General features: G+C 25.0%; 5 protein-coding genes across 13 annotated transcripts; 2 read left to right on the top strand and 3 right to left on the bottom strand.

The window, feature by feature from the left end:
* Positions 1-8: 8 nt before the first annotated feature.
* Fntb (Farnesyl transferase beta subunit) lies at positions 9-2,300 on the bottom strand. Of its 2 annotated transcripts, none has more exons than XM_035862216.2 (7): positions 2,136-2,300; positions 1,671-1,790; positions 1,465-1,584; positions 1,109-1,347; positions 664-964; positions 329-570; positions 9-246 (listed from the first exon to the last, which is right to left on the bottom strand). In XM_035862216.2, the coding sequence occupies exons 2-7, from the start codon at positions 1,785-1,787 to the stop codon at positions 57-59; spliced, it is 1,209 nt and encodes a 402-aa protein (XP_035718109.1). In that variant the 5' UTR covers positions 1,788-1,790; positions 2,136-2,300; the 3' UTR covers positions 9-56. The 2 variants fall into 2 exon arrangements, with proteins under 2 accessions (XP_035718109.1, XP_085520775.1); XM_085664649.1 differs by having other exon boundaries at positions 65-247; positions 334-570; positions 2,136-2,299.
* A 1,193-nt stretch (positions 2,301-3,493) lies between these two features.
* On the bottom strand, positions 3,494-5,554 carry Rae1 (ribonucleic acid export 1). 3 transcript variants are annotated; one of them, XM_035862257.2, is made up of 7 exons: positions 5,422-5,554; positions 4,845-5,129; positions 4,580-4,753; positions 4,432-4,503; positions 4,016-4,297; positions 3,749-3,943; positions 3,494-3,672 (listed from the first exon to the last, which is right to left on the bottom strand). In XM_035862257.2, the coding sequence occupies exons 2-7, from the start codon at positions 5,100-5,102 to the stop codon at positions 3,586-3,588; spliced, it is 1,068 nt and encodes a 355-aa protein (XP_035718150.1). In that variant the 5' UTR covers positions 5,103-5,129; positions 5,422-5,554; the 3' UTR covers positions 3,494-3,585. The 3 variants fall into 3 exon arrangements, with proteins under 3 accessions (XP_035718150.1, XP_035718160.1, XP_035718143.1); XM_035862267.2 differs by lacking the exon at positions 5,422-5,554 and adding an exon at positions 5,236-5,408 and having other exon boundaries at positions 4,845-5,124; XM_035862250.2 differs by lacking the exon at positions 5,422-5,554 and adding an exon at positions 5,236-5,407.
* Positions 5,555-5,647: 93 nt separating this feature from the next.
* On the top strand, positions 5,648-8,970 carry Vps26 (vacuolar protein sorting 26). The gene is made up of 7 exons (XM_035862237.2): positions 5,648-5,784; positions 5,876-5,945; positions 6,035-6,178; positions 6,603-6,997; positions 7,092-7,198; positions 7,598-7,809; positions 7,912-8,970. Exons 2-7 carry the CDS (start codon positions 5,943-5,945, stop codon positions 8,170-8,172), a joined length of 1,122 nt encoding a protein of 373 aa, XP_035718130.1. The 5' UTR covers positions 5,648-5,784; positions 5,876-5,942; the 3' UTR covers positions 8,173-8,970.
* Positions 8,971-11,471: 2,501 nt separating this feature from the next.
* On the top strand, positions 11,472-14,761 carry LOC118442110 (uncharacterized). Of its 5 annotated transcripts, none has more exons than XM_085664576.1 (8): positions 11,472-11,490; positions 12,147-12,356; positions 12,826-13,509; positions 13,584-13,817; positions 13,948-14,014; positions 14,089-14,250; positions 14,328-14,433; positions 14,621-14,761. In XM_085664576.1, the coding sequence occupies exons 2-8, from the start codon at positions 12,260-12,262 to the stop codon at positions 14,711-14,713; spliced, it is 1,443 nt and encodes a 480-aa protein (XP_085520702.1). In that variant the 5' UTR covers positions 11,472-11,490; positions 12,147-12,259; the 3' UTR covers positions 14,714-14,761. The 5 variants fall into 5 exon arrangements, with proteins under 5 accessions (XP_085520702.1, XP_085520701.1, XP_035723211.1 ...); XM_085664575.1 differs by lacking the exon at positions 11,472-11,490 and adding an exon at positions 11,722-11,835; XM_035867318.2 differs by lacking the exon at positions 11,472-11,490 and adding an exon at positions 11,855-11,991.
* On the bottom strand, positions 14,679-20,075 carry LOC118442120 (tubulin gamma-2 chain). Of its 2 annotated transcripts, none has more exons than XM_085664578.1 (9): positions 19,938-20,075; positions 19,472-19,674; positions 19,242-19,388; positions 19,013-19,149; positions 18,729-18,923; positions 18,459-18,570; positions 18,145-18,276; positions 17,781-17,963; positions 14,679-14,798 (listed from the first exon to the last, which is right to left on the bottom strand). In XM_085664578.1, the coding sequence occupies exons 1-9, from the start codon at positions 19,984-19,986 to the stop codon at positions 14,772-14,774; spliced, it is 1,185 nt and encodes a 394-aa protein (XP_085520704.1). In that variant the 5' UTR covers positions 19,987-20,075; the 3' UTR covers positions 14,679-14,771. The 2 variants fall into 2 exon arrangements, with proteins under 2 accessions (XP_085520704.1, XP_035723233.1); XM_035867340.2 differs by lacking the exon at positions 14,679-14,798 and adding an exon at positions 16,998-17,652.
* Between the last annotated feature and the right edge of the window lie 664 nt (positions 20,076-20,739).

The following is a 20,739-nucleotide window of genomic DNA, read 5'->3' as shown; positions in this document are numbered from 1 at the left end:
ATTGACTGACGAATATTTCTGGGAAAGGAATAGAAATTTATTTATTAAATACACAATCAATCAGGTATCGGTAGTTCATTGAAATATTTTAGGGCATCTGCCGCGGCAGACAGCACCAAATTATACACAGGATGAATGATCTCTACTGTGTTTAAACTTGGTGGTCCGATTATTAATCGACGCGGCGAATTTTGTGCGATTGACAAACCACTTAGCGCATAACAGGTGTGATATATGTCGCGATTTCTGAAATTAAATAAGATTAAATAACTTTTTCCAGATATGTAAAAGAAATTATAATAGTTAAAAAAAAAAAAAAAATATATACTTTCCAGGTTTGTCCACGAGTCCACCAGAAGAATGCTGACAACAAATTAATATATACTCTTGTAAGGCCTCTTGATTAAATAACCAATAATTAGTATTGAATACTTTTCCTTCTTTTGATAAGATCGCATGGATTAATGGAAAAGCACCACCTTGCCAAAAGGAATAGCACCCATCTACTAATTTGTTAGTACGTCCTTGGAAACCTCCTTCCAAACGCATCTGACGATTTACTATCCATCTCTAAAGTCAATATTTCATATTTTCATAATACAATTATGTAGATACAAAAGCTCGTATCTATAATAAATAATAATAAATCAAATTAAATCGTACCAATAACGATGGCATATTACAAACGTTAGCTTTCCCAAGAAGTACAAGGGCTGCCAAGCCACAGTATGCATATCCACCATGTGCTTCCATACCTGGGCAACCTCCAAATCCACCTTCCCATGTTTGACATTTTGCAATCCATTCGTCTGTTCCTTTGAATAATACGGGAGTATATATATTTGTAAGTCTGGCTACGGAAACAGCACAATACACTCCTCTTATATCAACCTCTCCGTCCACGTGCATGCCAAAAGCACCGTCCTCTCCTCGCAAGGATAATAGGAAATTGTACAGGCCTTTTCTGGAATTACCGCATCCTTTATTTTGAGAAAGAAAGTATGTAATTGGTGATATAATATTAATAAGAAATTTACCATGTTAAAACATTAATAAATTTAAATGAACAAACTAAAATTATACTGACCTTGCAAATTAAAATACATACCTGTTTATTACCGCATATGATTCTGTAGTTCCTATAATGCATAAAGCATTAACAGCAGCATATGTTGGTGCTAGATGAGGATGCTGCCCTGGACCTCCACCAAAACCTCCTTTTTCAGATTGGCATTTGGCTAAGAAACCAGCAATCTTTGAATATTCTTCATTTTCTAAAGATTCTCCTAATATATGAAGTGAATGAAGTATCCAATAACATAACCATGGCCTGCTACAATCTAAACCCTTGACATAAAATAAATCTAAATGTACAAGTAACTTGATACATTTTTAAAAACACTTTTAACTTCAGATTATTATTGTAAGATATAAATGTTTATTTCTTTTCTTATATACATATACCTCATAAGGCTCACTAAGATGAATCAATGATTTCTTTAATAGTGCCACATGTTTTTGTTTGGTTAAGATTGGATCTTTGTTTAATTCATAAATTTCAAGTACATTTTTTTCTGTACTGATCTAAGAACAGTATTATAAAATATTATAAAATATAAGAAGATATATGAGTATATAAATATCTTTCATATTTAGGTTATAATATTAACCTGTTCAACTGTAGATGCAGTTTCGATACTCTCCTCATCTTGTTTTTGTTCTAATAATTCTGCATAACTTCTAACATGTATTCCTTCATCAATGTCATTAAACTCTGAATTCCACATAATCTATAAAATATATATATGCAATAATATGCGTTTATTATACAAGGTGTTATAGGTTAAAAATGATTTGTATTACTACAGTTATTATCAGTTTTAGTTTAAAAATAGATATGATCAATTTTACTTCAAAGCATGAAATCAACGTAATATTAACATAATATTTTGTATATATTTAAATAGAATGTTAGAATAACATTTGAAGCATTCCAAGTAACAATAATAACAATTATAATAATAATAATAATAATAATAATAATAATAATAATAATAATAATAATAATAATAGTAATAATAATAATAATAATAATAATAATAATAATATAATAATAATATGATAACTTTGCTCACGTTAAAATTATTGTTTTCTTTAACACTATTTCAGTAACTATTTCATTTTATATGTTAAAATAATTTATTATTCATCTCAAGGTTACAAAATGTTCAAAAATTCTTTGGAGATAAAACAGAATTACAAAGAACAAAGAAATTTTAGACACTCATTGAAATACCTCGCATCGAGTGAAATGAGGTGTTTAGTCACAAGATGGCAGCACGTGAAGCAGTTTCGCAAAATCATTTAAATCGTTAATGTCAATTTAGATAGAAATACGTTCTATTTTTTTTATTAATTATTTATATTTATGTAATTTTAATGAAACAAAAAAAATTTAATTTTGAAAGATTTTGTCATTTACAGCAAATTTACGTTTTAATAAAAATGTAATTCTTAAAAATAAAGTTCAAAATTTGTATTATTTATAATAAATGTACTAGAGAATTACAAAATAGTGAAATGAATGGGATTTCTGTAAAATGTAAAAAAATGCAAATATATATCATATATCTTATTAAGTTATTCTACAATTATTTGAAATATTTGAACATTTTACATCATCATTAAAATATCTTATAAAATTATCTCTATATTATATTTAATTATACTTATATTTTAATTCTAAGAATTCGATTTAATGAGATTGTAAAAAAAAGTGAAATTAAAAGTGCTCTTCAATATATTGACGTATTACATGGATATCGTAGAACAGTATAAATTTATATTATTACTATAGTAGTATTTGAATCAACAAAACATTAAGGCTATTTATCATCTTTAGTTTTATAATGATTTATATATATATATATATATATATATATATATATATATATATATATATTCCCCACTTATTTCGTGGTTCATATTTTGTCCATACCTGTTGCTGAAGTCAATTATGCTTTGAATAAAAGATATTAAACAGCCTTAATGAATAGATATGTTTTTAACAAGTGTTATATAAGTTTCATTGGCTTATATAAATTCTTAGAATTCAGGTAATAGTACACAAATCTGTTTCTAATACATAACAAATAAGGCTATCTTTAATATAGGTAAATTATTGGATTCCAACTTTACATTCAATATACATTATGTGATAGATTATGTCATCACATCAAACTTAATTATAAGTTCCAATATGTAACCTTTTAATGTATTATCAAATCTATTATTTTCTATATTTATTTAGGTAATAATAATTATTTATGTAATACATATTTATATAAATAATTACAAAACTAATTACATCTATTTCATTTTTCAAGAATAATGATAGGAAAAATATTATGAAAAAATTAATTTAAAGAATTGAACAATTTATATGATTAGTATAACTAAAAATAAATTTAATAATAAAAGAAATATAAAAATGTAATATAATCCTTAATATAATTTACTATTAGACAGGCATAATAAAATTACAAGCATATATAATAAAAATTGTCAATGAAATTTTAATTGCAATTATGGTGATGCTTTTGGTTTTAATTCATCATAACATGGCCTAAGAAATATAGAATTCTTTTTCGCAGGATTGTAATATTCGTGACCCTGTAATGCAAATAAAAAATTATAATAATATATTATATAAATGTAATATAATAAAATCTGGGAAAAGAAATCATACCTTTGACCAATCATAAGAAACTGCATAAGCAAATATTTGTCCATTATGATTAAAACAACAGCGAATAATTGGCTGTTCCATTATTTCCGATGATTTTAATTTTGTTCTAGCGTCTTTATCCCAAAAACCAAAAGTACCATCTGCACCTACCGTAGCTACCGTACCATGAACAGGATGAAATGCTATATCATTTACCTAAAATGATAAGGGGAAAAGATAAAGCCTAATTTCAAAAATCTATTACCTATATTATTTCATTATACTAACTGCATAAATATCCTGGTAACCATTTGGAGATCCATTTATCCTATGACATTTGAATGTAAAATTGTCTTTACTACTTTGATTTAAATGATGTATAGCTACACGTCCTTCTGTACTTCCAATGGCAAAACCAGTAGGTATTTTCTTTTTATCTCTAAAAATTGCTACACATCGATATTGATATTTTAAACTTAATTCAACAGGTTTAAATTCACGTGGACTTCCTTCTAATTGGTATACAATTAATCCACGTCCTGCTGTTCCTATTACAGCCATTGGATAATCCTTCAAATAATTTTATTAATTAAGAATGATAGATATAGTTATATATATTGAATAATGTATATATATATATATATATATATATATATATATATATATATACTGAATAATTATTTTTAAAAAATTTAAATACATACTACATCAGCACAATAACATTTTTCAGGTAAATTAAGTGTCATTGCTGGTTTTGGATTCCTTAAATCCCAGAACTAAATATATAAAATTAATAAATAAATAATAATATAAATTTAATATAAATTAATATATTGTAAAATAATCTATAACCTTTAATGTTTTATCCCAAGAACCAGTCATCAGACAAGAATACGTAGTTCCTTTAATCCAATGACAAGTTCTAATAGGAGCATCATGAGCTGCTACAGAAATACTTTGATTTGAAGCTAAATCCCAACATTTAGCAGTTTTATCGCATGAAGCCATAAAAACTTTTGTTCCATCCTAATTTAAAAAGAAAATGATAATTATTAATTATATTAAGAAAATAATCAGATTTATGTTAATATAATGTATCAACATGAGATAAACTTACATCGCTCCAACAAACATCAAGAATAGGTGCTGCCATAGATTGTATTGACTTAGGAACTGTCTTACCAGATTGTTCGACTTCCCAACATCGAACATTACAATCCCAAGAACCAGCAACAAGAAAATTCTGTTGTAATGAAGCAGGACTAAATTTTAAACTAGAAATAGAATCATCTGGTGGTGAGACAACCTCAAAATCTTGCATAGGATTCGATGATGTCGCTGTTCCTGATCGTATAGCTCCATTTGTATTAAACATTTTGTTTCGATGATAAAATGATCTGTACTAGAATATAAAAAAAAAAGAAAAGAAATCTTTTATATTTAAAATCCTATAATATATAAGAATAATTTCATTTTCTTTCACACAATGTTTATAACACAAATCGTACTTATTTAAATTATGAACTTTATATACGTATCGCGTATTATTAGAGAAAAAGAATTAAACATTGATAATGTCAAATCTTTTTCAAATTCATTAATTTTCCTTAACAAATTCACTCAAATATATCTAAACGTTTTCCTCACGTTTTCTTATTACAAATGATTGCAACATACAATTAATGAAAACATACTTGTTTTATTCTAAAATCTCATTGGTCGAATTTTCGTCTTTCACGGTAGGCGGATAGAATCACATGAAAACTTAATAACGCGAATTTTCTAACTAACGTTTCACTACCAACACTTAATTATTAAATATAATGGACAAATTATAAATTTCTTTAATTCTAGGGATCTTTTTTCGCTTTCTAGCGATAATCCCATACATTTTGTTACATAGTGGTCGTGTAAAATACAAATGTAATAAGTAATACATTTAATACGCGATACGCGATCTAACAATAGGTGTCCGTGGTTTGATATTGAATGGAGAGAGTGGGGGTAGCAGGCAGCCATATTGGCTACTGGTGCTACTACTGGACTTTTGAGAGAAAGTAAAAAAATAACCACACTTTTTTCATAATCTACATTAAGAAAAAATGTTGCGTTGCAGGATTTTTCATTGACCTTGTAAATTTTGTTTAGTCTGCGTGAAAACAAAAGTGGTGTTAACCTGTGAATCTCTATAAGAGTACACCCCTTTTAAAAAAAAATGGTACGTTTTTTTTTTTTTTAAGCGTCAATTCATTATTAAATTGTTTTAAATTTTTTCCAAATATCTTTATGATCTATCTTCTTTCGTAGAGTTTCTTTGGATTCGGTCAGTCTGCTGACATAGACATTACTTTGGATGGTGCAGAGACCAGAAAGACAGCAGATATCAAATCTGAGGATGGCAAAAAAGAACATCATTTGCTTTATTATGATGGGGAGGCAATATCTGGAAAGGTAGGAGTTTTCATTTGATAGTATTATCAGCATATATTATAGGATATTCAAGTTTTCAAGTATGTGTATTATTTAAGAATTACTTTGATGATATATGGCTTAAGTGTCAAAGTATAATAATCAGACATCAGTATTGACAAAAGTTTGCTAATTTTATTATTATTTTTCATTATATCTATAATTTTATGTAAACTTTGTTGATATATATTAGATAATATATTATAGTATTGTTATAACCAAAAATATATTTTTAAGTTAATTTATATCTATCAATATAAATTAATAAATATAGAATATATAATCTTCTTTTAAAAATTTCTCAGTATCATTCAACAATCATTATCACATTATACAAGTAATTTAATTTTAGTTAATGTATTCTACTGTTACATACATAATAGGATTATTCTCTCATTGCTTATAGATTACCATTAGTTTGAGAAAAGCTGGTAAGCTAGAACATCAAGGTGTTAAAGTGGAATTCATTGGGCAGATTGAATTATACTATGACAGAGGTAATCATCATGAGTTTATTAATCTGGTAAAAGAGTTAACCAGGCCTGGTGAATTAACTCATAATACTGTATATACCTTTGAATTTGCAAATGTTGAGAAGCCTTATGAAAGTTATACTGGTTCTAATGTGCGGCTTAGATACTTTCTCAAAGTGACAATTGTTCGAAGACTTAGTGATATTGTTAAAGAACTCGAACTAGTTGTGCATACACTTAGTTCCTATCCTGATATGAACAATCCTATTAAAATGGAAGTCGGAATAGAAGACTGCCTACATATTGAATTTGAATACAACAAAAGCAAGTAAGAGATTAATAATTTAATTATAACATGAAATTATATTATAATTTCTTATATTTTATGTATATGATATTTTATTGCTATAATTTTCTTCTAGATATCACTTAAAAGATGTTATTGTGGGTAAAATATACTTTCTATTGGTTAGAATTAAAATCAAGCATATGGAAATTGCCATTATAAAACGAGAAACAACTGGTTCTGGTATAGAATATTCTAGCAGCAATTTACTAAGATATTTTACAGGGTATTTCGATTTAATTAATATGGTAAAATATTTATATATATAATAAAGAACATATACATAATTGTAATACGATATTTTAGAATTACTTTACTTCACATTGATAATTTGAGTTTTTGATATCATTACAATAATATCAGCTGTTTCTTATTAGTAGATTTTTCTAGCCTTCATTATGTTCAAATATATTTAACCATATTAATAAATTGTCTTGCCCCGTATAGCGGATAGATCATTATTCATAATTTTATACAATTTATAAGCATGCCATAAATGGAAGAAAACAATTTTGTTTTTATAAACAATTATTTATATATCATAAGCTTTACTAAAGTTATAATTAGAATATATCTTTGCAGGGCCACATACATTTACAGAAAATGAAACGATAGCTAAATATGAAATTATGGATGGTGCTCCAGTACGTGGAGAATCTATACCTATTAGAGTATTTCTAGCAGGATATGATTTAGCTCCCACAATGCGTGATATTAACAAGAAATTCAGTGTTAGATATTTTCTCAACTTAGTTCTAATGGATGAGGAAGATCGCAGATATTTTAAACAGCAAGTAAGTTAACGTCACATTTGCACTTGTTTCTGTAATTCAATATATTCTTGTATCAATTATAAAAATTTCATTTGTTATTTTTTTTTTTTTTTTCCTTGACAGGAAATCACTTTATGGCGTAAAGGTGAAAGAAGTAGAAAGTCTCAAACGGCATCTCCACATATGCCGTCGCATTTAGTGTCAGCTGAAACAGGATTTCCACAAGGTGCTGCACAAAATGGACCACCATCAGTGATAACAACCACTGATCAATTATCAACTAATGTTAAAAGTATAGAGGAAACTCCTGCTCCCATGGAAGGTATGACACGTGAGGAAGGAGATGGAGAAGGAGAGAAGGAAGCAAATCCAGAAAATAATTAAATTGTGGAAATAATTCAGTTATAACTGAAATTAATAAGTAGTGGACTATATGAAAAAAATCAAGTACATCTAAAACAGTGCAAATGGATAAATACTTTCCACAAGAATTTTTCCTTGCTCTGGAGTAGGGACAGTTTTAGTAAACGAAAATGACAAAGCTGCGAATAAAGTTGTAAATATTTTTAATACATATATATATAAATATATATATATACACACACATATATATATATACATATATATATAAAATTAAGAATGTGAATGAAGTAAGTGCAGACTATTGATTAAAAGTTGAAAACTATTGAAATATATAATATACTAGTCCTGTCTGTTTGGCAGGATCAACATAAAAGTTTTATTGGAAAAGAAAAAAGGATGATAGAGAAAAAGCCGAACAGTGAAAGATAAAACTGGGAAATAGAAATGTTAATAAATGGACAATATAATAATCAAATATTAAGTGGTCAACATTATTGAAGGGCATCTGAATATTACAGTGTTCTATTTTATACAAACCTTCTATATTATACAAATTGCATCCTTGATCTATATATTATTCCTTGAATCTGAATAATCATCATTGTATAAAAGGATTTTGTAAATCTGAGAACTATATTCACACTGGCACAAAATGGTACTCGATTCATTTGGCCTCTCATCAACATATTATGTACCTATACAGAGTATTTTGAAAATTAGTGCCTATAAATAGTCTCAGATTGTTGTAAATTTACTCAAAATAATTATTATATTTAAATTAAGACAAATTTTCGTTTTTCTTTAATTTTTTTTTTTGTTTTTTTTTCTTTATTTTATTTTTTTTTTTTTTTTTTTTTTTTTTCAATAACATTACTCTTCTAATAGCATAGTTAATTATAAAAATAAATATAAATACAAATAGTTGCTAATTTATTTATGTAAAAACATTTTAAGTTTATATATAATTAATTTACAATGTTCATGACTTAAACTTAATTTTGCAATAGAATGTATTAATTTTCAAAAAGCTCTGTATGATACATCTGATATTAATTATAATTCAAATTGTTATAACTTCGTATAATATGCATTAATTTCTTATGATCTAAAAATTGAGATATAAAATTTAACTTAGTTACAGTAGCCATTTTATTAATGGTCATTATAACGTCAATTTTTAATTTTTGCATTTTAAACTTTAAAATCATGTTCCATCCTATAGCATACATGATTTTTTTACATAATTGTACAATATGATTTTATATGATTGTTTTAATTTTAATTTTGCCATAACTTAATATAATACTAATTACAAGCAGCATTTATTTGACCGCCTTGAATTATACCCATTTATTAAATTTTGGCATATTTGCGCAATTTTTGTATGTCTTCTTGTACGAGAAGAAAAATCAGTTATAAGTATGAATAAAATAGATGGTTTTGCCTTGTGTGTTTTTGCACATATTTGAAATATCAAATAATGCAGTGGGAAAACTTTATTTTATAATTCAGTTTCCAAAATTAAAAGTGAGAAAAAGAATAATTGATCTTATGTAAAAATTAATATTATTTGGTGAGTTTGGATTCTGAATCCATAATATAAAAGTTGCCACTGTTTTATAAGATGTTATGCACAGAACTATGTGTTTGTGCATATATAAATAATTTTTAATTGTAAAATTAGTAATCAAATATTTGTAATTAGTAAAAAATATGAAAGAGATGGAAAGAATTATTACAGCTGTATAATAAAAGTTGATCTACATTGTGTAATGAAATAACATACAACTCGTGGCATTATATTTTATTTTCTTCTGCTATTATAAATATTAGTTTTATGTAAGTTTTCATTAGCAAACATAAAAAAGACAAAAACTATTTACTTTTTGGTATTCACGCTTATCAAAGATTTGATCATTTAAGTATATCCAACAGTGCTTATTTATATATTAAATATGTTATTTCTTTAAAATAAGTGTATAGCTAATAATAGCCCACGAGATTATTATTTGATTAAGTAAAATATCATCATATATGTTTCATTTATGTTATTGTAAATATGATCTAATTATAAAATAATATCCCAGTCTTTAAAATATAGTTATGTTTGATAGCAATGTATCTTTGCAAATGTAAGTAATATACCAAACTGTTGTTCATATTCTTCAGTTGCATCGTCTTTATTTTTTTAAGTTTTTTTTTTTAATATAGTTACCTTCAAATCTATGTTTTCTCATCGTATTACAATGCTACTTAATAGCATTAATGGTCTCTTTTTGATAATTTATTTATTTTCATAATTATTATTTGGATTAAATGAACATTAATAAAAAAAAAAGAAGTATGTGAATCAAGCAAAATGAGACTAATATAAACAAATAATATATAATTTTATGTCAAACTGCCTCTCTATAAATCTAATCATTCTATATTTTTTTAGTATATTAGTGTTATTCCTTATTGTGCAAAATTTAAATATGATATTAATTTTTTACCATTTCCTCAGATTGTTGAATTCAAAATTCTAAAATAAAAAAAAAATATATTTTTTATATCTTATAAAAATAATATGAGAGACAGAAAGTAATTATTATTAACTTATTTGTACAATGAACAACTTAAAATTTTTTTAAAACAACTTTTATAATAACTAAGATATATATTAGTTTATTTAAACATTGAATGTTTATTTAATTGTTAATTAAGTTTATTACTATCTTCTATATATAATTTCTATATCTATTTTCATTTTCTAAACAAATCAACAATATAATATTTATATCCTTATGCAAATTGTTTCTATCATGCTTCTTGGTTTTCTATTATAATTGTAATTGTTAATATTTCTTTTGTATTATCCTTTATTGATTTTTAAAATAGAAAGTATAGTGAATTATAAATAAAGTTAAACAATCAAAATAAGACTGATACTGCAATATATTAATCATTCCTAATTTTTCATAGATTTAAAATAATAAATTAAGATTTATCACATTGACAATCTTTCAATTTTTGAAAAAGCTGTACTGTTTGTTTTTCGAAATTACTTTAATCACAAATTGCAATTATATTAAATAATATTACGTGTATTAAATTATTAATGAGTAATATACTTTATTAATATTAATATTTTTTATTTGTCTATTGCTATTTAATTAAAACTGTTCCAAGTTAAAACAAAAAGAATTCAAAATTTATTTACTTTGTCGCCATCTACAATTGAATTCGATGAACTAAATTTGAAAATATCCCCCCACTAATAGGCAATCTTCATACATGTATGTATAAAAAAAACCCCTTTATGGGATTGACCCATCAGAAATACATCTGCATTTCTATGTATATTTTTAATTTTTTTTTTATGTGACATCGTTTTATGCCTTTAAATGTATCAATATACGAAAGTTTTAATACAACAGAAAAAATATAGTCTATATTATGAATAGATTTATGAATAATATTATACGAAAATTGATAAGTTGCCAGTTATCTTTTGTAGCGTATGATAGTAGGATAAGGATAATTTATTTATTTATATATATATATATATATATTATCTCGTACAATTGAAATTATGGTTTTTCAAAATCTGGAAATCGTATTATCAAAGTGATTTCATAAAAATTACGATCAATCTAGTTTGACCAAATATTTAATAAATAAATAGTGGGAAGTGTAATTAAAGTAATAATTTGTTTTTTTAGATTTGTAAATAATCTATTTTTGATTAATTTGTAATATATGTATAGTAGAGGAAAGATTTTGTTCAAAATATTTATCGTTCAAAAAAAAAAAAAAATACCTAATAACAATCAATAATTAAACGATTCGATGTAATAGGTAAAACATAAATAATTTAAGATTATTATCCGATTAGTCATGTATGTAAATAATCATTAAACTTTTGATTGATTGATTACATTCGTATACACCTACGTTAGTTTATCAAAGATACCGTAACGCCTAAAGGGCAATGGCGGGGTTATTGATTGCAGATGAACGTGACCGCGCAAGCTCTGTCTCTTTCAATGAAATGTCGTGCTTGCATATGGAACCGCGAACAAAGATACAACGATAAAAACCTGTGGGTAAAATACCTGCAGCTGTGATGATCAAAATGTCATTTAGTTTGATTACTTGTGCATGGCTAATTACTTTTGGTATCCTAACGAATCTCTCTCATGGCGAACTTGAATTTTACCAGGGTAAGTTTTACAAATTAATTTCTTTTGTTTTTCATCTATAATATGACATGGTTATAAGTATAGTATGTCGCAAATTGAATTAATCATCTATATTTCATATTTGTGTATATATATATATATATATACATATATATATACATATATATACATACATATATGTATACATATATATACATACATATATGTATGTATATATATATATATATATATATATATATATATATATATATATATACACACATATATATATGTAAAAATGTATAATATTCTTCTGATTGTTTATAGGTATCTAATTTGTCGAATATTTCATGATCATATTCTAATAATTATTAAATTAAAGAGCACTTGTGATTTAATTTAATTAACATATTTGCATGAAGGGCATAGTTCTTATAAAACATAAGCTTTATGTGGTGTCATATAATAATGTTAGGTAGTTTGGTTTCTTACCGATTATATTTATATTTAGATGCAGTTCCAGAAGTGCCACAAGATATTACTGCTTTAAAACAGTTCGCTGAATACATTACAAATCAAAATCAGAAACAACACATGCATCATTCATATCTACTACCACTTCTTACCTCACAGATTCACAAGAAACATCACTTGGATCTTAACGAACAAGATGAACATGAAATTTTTAAGCCATTAAAAGAAAAATTTCATTTGGATGATAGATTGAGAGAACAAAAATTAACACCCTGGAATTATATTTCCCAGATTCAGCATAGAGATTTAAAACAGACTTTGCCTAAAAACGATTATAATCTTTTATATTATGGTTTTAATCCATTGTTTAAAAACTTTAAAGATTACTTTGATTCTGAACTATCCTATCAAGGTAATGAATTAATAAAAGATAATCAAAAGTACAGAAATGTAGATATTGGATATTTGCAAGAAAAAAGACAATCTCTGTACAATGCAGAGATTGAAGATAACACTGACAAAGAAATAACAGCTGATCTTTTAAAAAAAAATTTGATGTTAAGTAATAGACAAATAATAGAAGAAAATAAAGACTTTATACCATCATTTGCACAAGTACCTGAATTCACATATTTTTTTGATGATTCAAATTTGAAAGAAAAATATCCATTTATTCAACCTAATGATCCTAGGTACTATGAAAATACCATTTTTCCTGTGGGTAAGGTATAGAATGTAATTTTAAAAATATCATTAATTTTAGAATGGAAAAAGTAACACTTTTATTTTGTGCAGATACTAGAAATAATGAGAGAGATCAGGAGCTAACAATTGAGCCCATAATTATCAAAGAAAATATATTAAATGAACAAACTACGGTAAAACAATTAAAAGATATAGAGATCGATAAACACAATGAAATAAGAAATATTACTGTAGGAACATTAATGGAAGAAGAAAAATCTGAAAAAAATCGTCCTTTTGTTGTTTCAATTGCTCAAAATTTAAATGATGATATATATTTTATTGGTAAGATCACAATTTGTGATTGAATTAATTAAAAGTTGGGATTTTATTTGGAAAAATTCTTCAATCTCTGCGAAATTTTTATTTTAATTATATCCATTCATATAAATATAATATTCACATTTATTTGCAGCTGTTATTGCTGGTTGCAGTGCAGCAATAATGTTCATTTGTGTATTAATCAGTTTAACATGGTGCAGGTAATATTTATAGATTTATTTTGTGAGATATTAATTTCGAAGTATTGGTATATTTTAATATATGTTTATGTCAGATTGCATCGTGGAGTAAAAGCAGCTGCTGATATAGAATATCCAGCTTATGGTGTAACAGGTCCAAATAAGGATATATCACCTTCTGAAGACCAAAGACTGGCTCAATCAGCACAAATGTATCATTTTCAACATCAGAAACAACAGATTATTGCTATGGAAAAGTTTGTATCAGTATTATAATTCCATGAATTTTTATTTTACATAAGTCTCTCTGCATTTGCAACTGTACTGCTTATAGTCGTACCTCTACAACTAGAGATCCAGGATCTTTATCCGAAGCAGAAAGTGATGAAGAAAATGAAGAAGGCGATTATACTGTTTATGAATGTCCTGGTTTAGCTGCAGTAAGTTATTATAATTGTCTTATTATTATTATTATTGCTATTATTATTATTATTATTATAATTATTATTATTATTATTATTATTATTATTCTTATTATTATTATTATTATTATTATTATTATTATTATTATTATTATTATTATTATTATTATTATTATTAAGATGATTTTGTTTTATCCTTTTTAAGACTAGTGAAATGGAGGTAAAAAATCCCTTATTTCATGATGATCCAACTCCAGCTACACCAGCACATACTAATAAAGAAGAGGACCATATGTAGTTTCAGTAAATTGCAGCCAAATTTACTTTTAAAATTTTCTGTGGTGCTTAGCTCATTGTTAATGTACCATATCAAAAATAGCTATCTATATTAAAAGTATAGAATTTTATTATTATTATTATTATTATCATTATTATACAATATGACAAGTATATAAAAAATATTTTAATGAAAACAAACTATAAAATAATTATGGTTGCAGTTTTCAAAACGAAGCTTTTTAATTATATAAAGATTTTTATATGATCGTTTTTTAGTTCGGTTTAGTAAACAAATGTCTTTTTCTCTATGATATGAATAGTATATATATTTTCATAATGAGAGATTCAATATGACTATGCAGCAAGATTTATGCAAAATGTTATATTTTATGTTGCATTTATAAAAAAAATATTACATACAAAAGTAAAAGTCTGCATTCGTTTTCATTCAGTTATTATATATTATTTAGCAAATTATTCTAAATATACATTATGAAAGTTTATAATGTAATTCTGAATGGAAATGTATTGAGAACTATACGTATTCATGTATTAATATATAAAATGAAGAAATTACATGAGTATTAGTCCAATATAATACAGAATTGCTATTATGGATAGTGATAAGTACTTGACTTATGTCACTGATTTGTAACATTTACTTTTTCAATTCTTTCCAATTTTCTACAATTAATAACCACTTATATAAATGAAATAATTAAATGCTATTTGCATGTATTTCTTATGATTCTTGTAACAGAGATGGAAATATAATACATGCAAATTGTAAAATGAGAGAAGATATATACAATATAAAGCACAACAATATATGCAGGGTAAATCCTAAGTCATATATTAATTTATAGTAAAAGATTTCAAACTTAACTGGAATTATCAATATTTTCTGTTAGCTCGTTTATTATAGTGCGATGTATAATGTATATTCCATAATTGGCTGATTCTTTTCTAAGTTTCTTTCTTGATACTACAAACCTAATATTGCCGAAAGTAATAGTAATCTTATAAACACCTAAAAAAGAAGTACTTTGAAAGTATTCATTAAAATATTAAAGTCAGGAGTACAATGGAGTCCATGGAGAAATTGCTATTATCTATGCTATAAATCCAATGTTTAGTAAATGCAAATATTTTTTAACAAGCTTGTAATTTTGCAGAGCTCTATTTTTCACAAATGTTCTCTATATTATTCTGAGGCTAATGGTTAAAGAATAAATACTATGAAATATAAAAAATAATATTTTTGAAGCTTTACTAAATATTTTTTTAGCTTATTCTCTAAGTTATTATATCATAAAAAAGAAAAATAAATAACTAGGTAGAAGCTGATATTCTTTTTGTAAATTTTTTTTATATTTAGTTTAATAATTTTCAAACATTATAATATTTATTGTTTAAATTATTAATGGATATATCTAAATCAAAGCTTAATAGTTAATAAATAATCTAATCTATTAGGATGTTAATATAATAATTGACTATTTTCATTTATTATTAATTCGAAATTATAGTACTGATTTGATAATGGAATATTTGATTATGTATGAAATTAAATATATCAATAATTTACTATTATTTAATATATGATATAGCACTTGTTGCTTCATAACAAAAATATTTTATTTTTATAAAACGGATTGTTAGCTGTATAAAGAGTTTATAAGATATACTTGTATACTATATTGCTGTTCTTATTAATTTTATTATAATATGAATAAGAAATATTATTATACATATTTTTCACTATTAAGTTATTTGCATTTTAATAAATTGTAGTGTTATTTGTAAACTCGACGATGGTGGGCACTAACTAGACTAACACTACTGAAGTTGAACTTCCTTAAAATAATAAACTATATACAATAGCAAATTTATTTATTTATTAAAATATCTATAATTGTATTTTATATGTAAACATTATGTGTTGCAGCATGGGTCTAAATTTGTACTCCTCTAATCTCTTTAGGATCTGTTATTGTGTATTAATAAATGTAATACTATATATACATACAAAGATACTATACGTGGACAATCCATATACAAATCAATTTTTAAATATGAATTAAAGTCAATGTTCGCTCAGTTTCATTACATTTCATTAAATTATGATCATTATATCCCTTAATAATTACTCGTATACATATATAAATATATATGATGTAATTTATTAACATTAACATGTTAATATTATTCAACAAAATATGGCATTAAAATTAGATAAATTTATATATTCTCTTTTGTTATTTTATGTTGCAGAGTATATATAAAATATAAAGATATTGTTTAACATTGTAAAATAAATTATATCATTGTTAATATTATTTCAGCTCTTCCATTATGTAATCTTGATTATAAAACATGTTTTTATTTTAATAAGTAAATTGTTTATTTCATAAAACGATTTAAATCACTTATTATTATATTAAACCAAATACTTCATCCTTTGTAAATTGTAAAATTTTCATACAATTATATTTATTAACACGATATTATTTTCTATTATTACAACAAGTTGCATAGAAAATATAGAGAACTTAAACTAGCTAGTTCATATATATAATATAAAACTATATTAATACTTTGCTAGGTAATTAATGATCTTGGAACAACTGTATTAAAATTTGCAATGAAATAGTGTATGGCACAAAAACACATGCAGAACATTGTATAAATATAAAATTATCAAAAAGAAAAACTGGTAGTGCAAAATACACTACATGTTAAACAGCTCATATATTCTTATTGTTCTTTAGTTGGATTCCATGTTAAGTAATCAAGTTTAGTTGCTGCTTGATATTCTTTTACTAAATATTCAACTACAGCTCTTGAACTATCAAGCTCATCAAGATTATCCTCAAACATTTTTTCTTTTCGAAACTGTTCTAAGAATGCCTCTCGTTTGCGTAATTTATCATATTGTTGTAGGGCTCGATCAAAGAGCTAAAATAGTATATATATAAGTGAATAGAATTATTACACAGATTTTAATAATTCATATAATTTTCAACATATTCATTTCCATTCGGTTTTATATCCTTTGATTTGAATTATTATTCCAATATACTTACTGATGATATGTTGGTATGATTGGCCAGCATTAAACCTGATACACGATGTGTACTTTGAATATACGGAGATTTTCTAGAAAGAGCAACTTGTATACTAGCAGGTCCCCAGGGTATAAATTGCGCTAACTTCCGTTCTCGTATTCTTTGTAAAGATTTATGTACTTGTGTGGGATCGACTTCGCCCTAAATAAAAAAAATTTTTAAATTATTAATTTTATTAGTATACATATCATTAGTCTATATATAATAAATAATAATTCTATAGTGAAAAGAAAAAACAAGAACATGATTGAACCGATAGTATCTTTAATAAATAATTATTATATATTATGGAAAGATGATATTTATAAAAATATAAATTTACCTGTATAATGTTCAAAATAGATATGTAACAATGAGAAGCATTTCTATCCAATGCAGCAGAAACCATCATATTTTTTGGTTGCAGTAAACGTCGCATTACATCCAAAACAGATGTTTTCCTTACTGATGCACCCTGTTATCATGTAAATATAAATGTATATATATATATATATATATATATATATATATATATATATATATATATATATATATAAATATATATATAAATTAATACACATATATACATAAAAGCTAATAATTTATGTTATCAAAAATTAAATTTAAATATATTCTTAATATTATATTTATATATACCTCTTGATCTGTAGTAATAGGTGTATATCCTGTCATTAAAAAGTGTAGACGTGGTGTAGGTATCAATGGAGCAATTAAACTAACTAAATCATTATTCATATATGAAGGATATCTATAAAGCATTGTATAATAAAATTAAAAATATCAAATATATAAGTATAAATCAAAATATATATATCTCTTAATATATTATATATGTAAAGAACAAAATTCTATTAAAATCATTATATAAGCAGAATGTGTATAAATAAATAAATATGAAAAAGATACCTAAGAGTTGTGGTGCTGACAGACATTATTGTAGAGACAAGTTTATTAATTTGTGTGAAAGTAGGGTTTTGTATATGTAGTCTGTCCGATGCAATTCTATTCAAAGCTGTATTGTCTAAGACAACAACGCAATCTGCACAATGTGTTAGTCTTTTTAATGTTAGTAAAGAATTGTATGGCTGTACCACAACATCGCTAGAAAAGACATAATAATAATATAAAATTAACAGAATCATATTAGATATATTATTTTAAGGTATTGTAATTATATAGTGCCTAAGAACCTTATTTCATCCTGATTTGGAAAAACACTATATGTTTCAATCAACTTTTTTGGAAATCGGTCTGCAAGAGATTCCAACATAAAAGATCCCATACCAGAACCAGTACCACCTGCTATAGAATGACACAAGACAAAACCCTGAAATAACGATATGATATTTATATACATTTTAAACATGTCTAAATGCATTTATTTGTTATTTTTATTTTGTTTTTTTTTCAATTTTATACTTCTAAACTATCACTTCCATCTGCTTCCCGATCTAAAATATCAAAAATTTCTTCTTGTAATTTTTCTCCTTGATGATAGCCAGAGGCCCAATTATTGCCAGCTCCACCACCATGTTTCGATAAATATATATTTTCTGGATTATAGAGCTAAATAGACATACAATTATTAAAATATAATCTTAAATATAAAAGTGTATAAATTATTTGAACTGATATTTTTCATAACTTACTTTTGAATATGGAGAATTCATGATGGTATGAATTACTCTAGGTTCTAAATCTAATAAAACGGCTCTTGGTATATAATGTTCATCATCTGATTGATAAAAAAAGACATCTTTTCGGTCAGTTCCATCTATGGCATAATCTTCTAAAATCCCTTCTGGGCTGATACCATGTTCTGCACATAATCTTTTCCAAAATTCAAAACCAACTGAAATAAAATATATACGAATTAATATAAAATTAATTTCTAATAAATATAATAAAGTTAATAAAAGATAAACACAAAGTTAAATTTTTAATAATTTTAGGTAAAAAGATTAATAAATGTTAAAGTTTACATAATATTAAAATAAAATCATTCTTATAAACGAAAGCTCATTCGCATAATATTTTGAAGATCATGTTAGAAGGTAATATTATTATAATGATATAAAAATAATAATTTATTATGTGAAATAATATATTTCTTACTTTGATTGCCACATTGGCCAAGTTGTAGTGTTATCATTTCACATGGCATTTTAATATTACAATAATTAACTTTCTATCACAATACGTCAAAATATATTTGAATCTTGTAATACTGATCAAAAAATAAACAGAACATACATTAAGTATATATAGAGAGGACAGTGTATAGATAGAATATTATCAATGGATAAATGTGTATTTATCTTTAGAAGGATTTTATATGTAGGAATCTAAATTATCAACAGCGATCATTTGCTTTTAGATTTTAATGTCTTATATGAAAGAAATATACGGGAGATATATTAGACGTCAATTTAAAATTTGAAATACGTTATCATTTCACTAAGCTCTGTTTTTACTAATTTCATTTACTCGATCATTAAGGATCGATCTAGAAGCTCCTTGAAATAAAAAATAAAGAAGTTTATTAATTACTCTAAGATATCGTGCTATTAATATTAGATAATAGAAAAAAAACTAAGTTACTATAAATAATTTTTTCGTTATATTTTGTGAAAAAAGAATATCGAAAAGAACGTGAATAAGAAATACAAAAGAATATATTGTGAAAATACTTTTTAATGGATTTTCCATACATATACATTATGCAACTTTTTATTGACATAATTGCATATATATACATTGTCATTCGTATTATTGCCAGTGCTATCTTTGGAAGCAAACGATCAGAGCAACCTCTCATGGCGACCTCGTCGCGACTATTACGCCTCTTTCGGCAAGACATATAACTAACACATCTTGGCGCCATCAAATGTATACACCAGAAACTAACCAAACAAAG

The sequence above is a fragment of the Vespa mandarinia genome, chromosome 2 (genome assembly GCF_050613455.1).
Source record: "Vespa mandarinia isolate Hongniang chromosome 2, ASM5061345v1, whole genome shotgun sequence".
Classification (NCBI taxonomy): Eukaryota; Metazoa; Arthropoda; class Insecta; order Hymenoptera; family Vespidae; genus Vespa; species Vespa mandarinia.
The sequence above is the reverse complement of the archived record's forward strand: the minus strand, read 5'-3'. Positions and strand labels throughout refer to the sequence as shown.

What these genes read in the sequence shown, in the direction of transcription:
- Fntb (XM_035862216.2), bottom strand. Translation starts at nt 1,787, where the DNA reads ATGTGGAATTCAGAGTTTAATGACATTGATGAAGGAATACATGTTAGA. An exon ending in ATCTTAGTGAGCCTTATGAG is followed by an intron (nt 1,348 to 1,464) that starts GTATATGTATAT and finishes TTTTATGTCAAG; the next exon opens with GGTTTAGATTGTAGCAGGCC. An exon ending in CTCGTGGACAAACCTGGAAA is followed by an intron (nt 247 to 328) that starts GTATATATTTTT and finishes ATTTAATTTCAG; the next exon opens with AAATCGCGACATATATCACA.
- Rae1 (XM_035862257.2), bottom strand. Translation starts at nt 5,102, where the DNA reads ATGTTTAATACAAATGGAGCTATACGATCAGGAACAGCGACATCATCG. An exon ending in TTGATGTTTGTTGGAGCGAT is followed by an intron (nt 4,754 to 4,844) that starts GTAAGTTTATCT and finishes TTTTTAAATTAG; the next exon opens with GATGGAACAAAAGTTTTTAT. An exon ending in GTTACCAGGATATTTATGCA is followed by an intron (nt 3,944 to 4,015) that starts GTTAGTATAATG and finishes TTATCATTTTAG; the next exon opens with GTAAATGATATAGCATTTCA.
- Vps26 (XM_035862237.2), top strand. An exon ending in GGGAGGCAATATCTGGAAAG is followed by an intron (nt 6,179 to 6,602) that starts GTAGGAGTTTTC and finishes CATTGCTTATAG; the next exon opens with ATTACCATTAGTTTGAGAAA. An exon ending in TTTGAATACAACAAAAGCAA is followed by an intron (nt 6,998 to 7,091) that starts GTAAGAGATTAA and finishes ATTTTCTTCTAG; the next exon opens with ATATCACTTAAAAGATGTTA.
- LOC118442110 (XM_085664576.1), top strand. Translation starts at nt 12,260, where the DNA reads ATGATCAAAATGTCATTTAGTTTGATTACTTGTGCATGGCTAATTACT. An exon ending in ATCAGTTTAACATGGTGCAG is followed by an intron (nt 14,015 to 14,088) that starts GTAATATTTATA and finishes TGTTTATGTCAG; the next exon opens with ATTGCATCGTGGAGTAAAAG. An exon ending in CAGATTATTGCTATGGAAAA is followed by an intron (nt 14,251 to 14,327) that starts GTTTGTATCAGT and finishes TACTGCTTATAG; the next exon opens with TCGTACCTCTACAACTAGAG.
- LOC118442120 (XM_035867340.2), bottom strand. Translation starts at nt 19,986, where the DNA reads ATGCCATGTGAAATGATAACACTACAACTTGGCCAATGTGGCAATCAA. An exon ending in CCAAATCAGGATGAAATAAG is followed by an intron (nt 18,924 to 19,012) that starts GTTCTTAGGCAC and finishes TGTCTTTTCTAG; the next exon opens with CGATGTTGTGGTACAGCCAT. An exon ending in ATCATACCAACATATCATCA is followed by an intron (nt 17,653 to 17,780) that starts GTAAGTATATTG and finishes ATACTATTTTAG; the next exon opens with CTCTTTGATCGAGCCCTACA.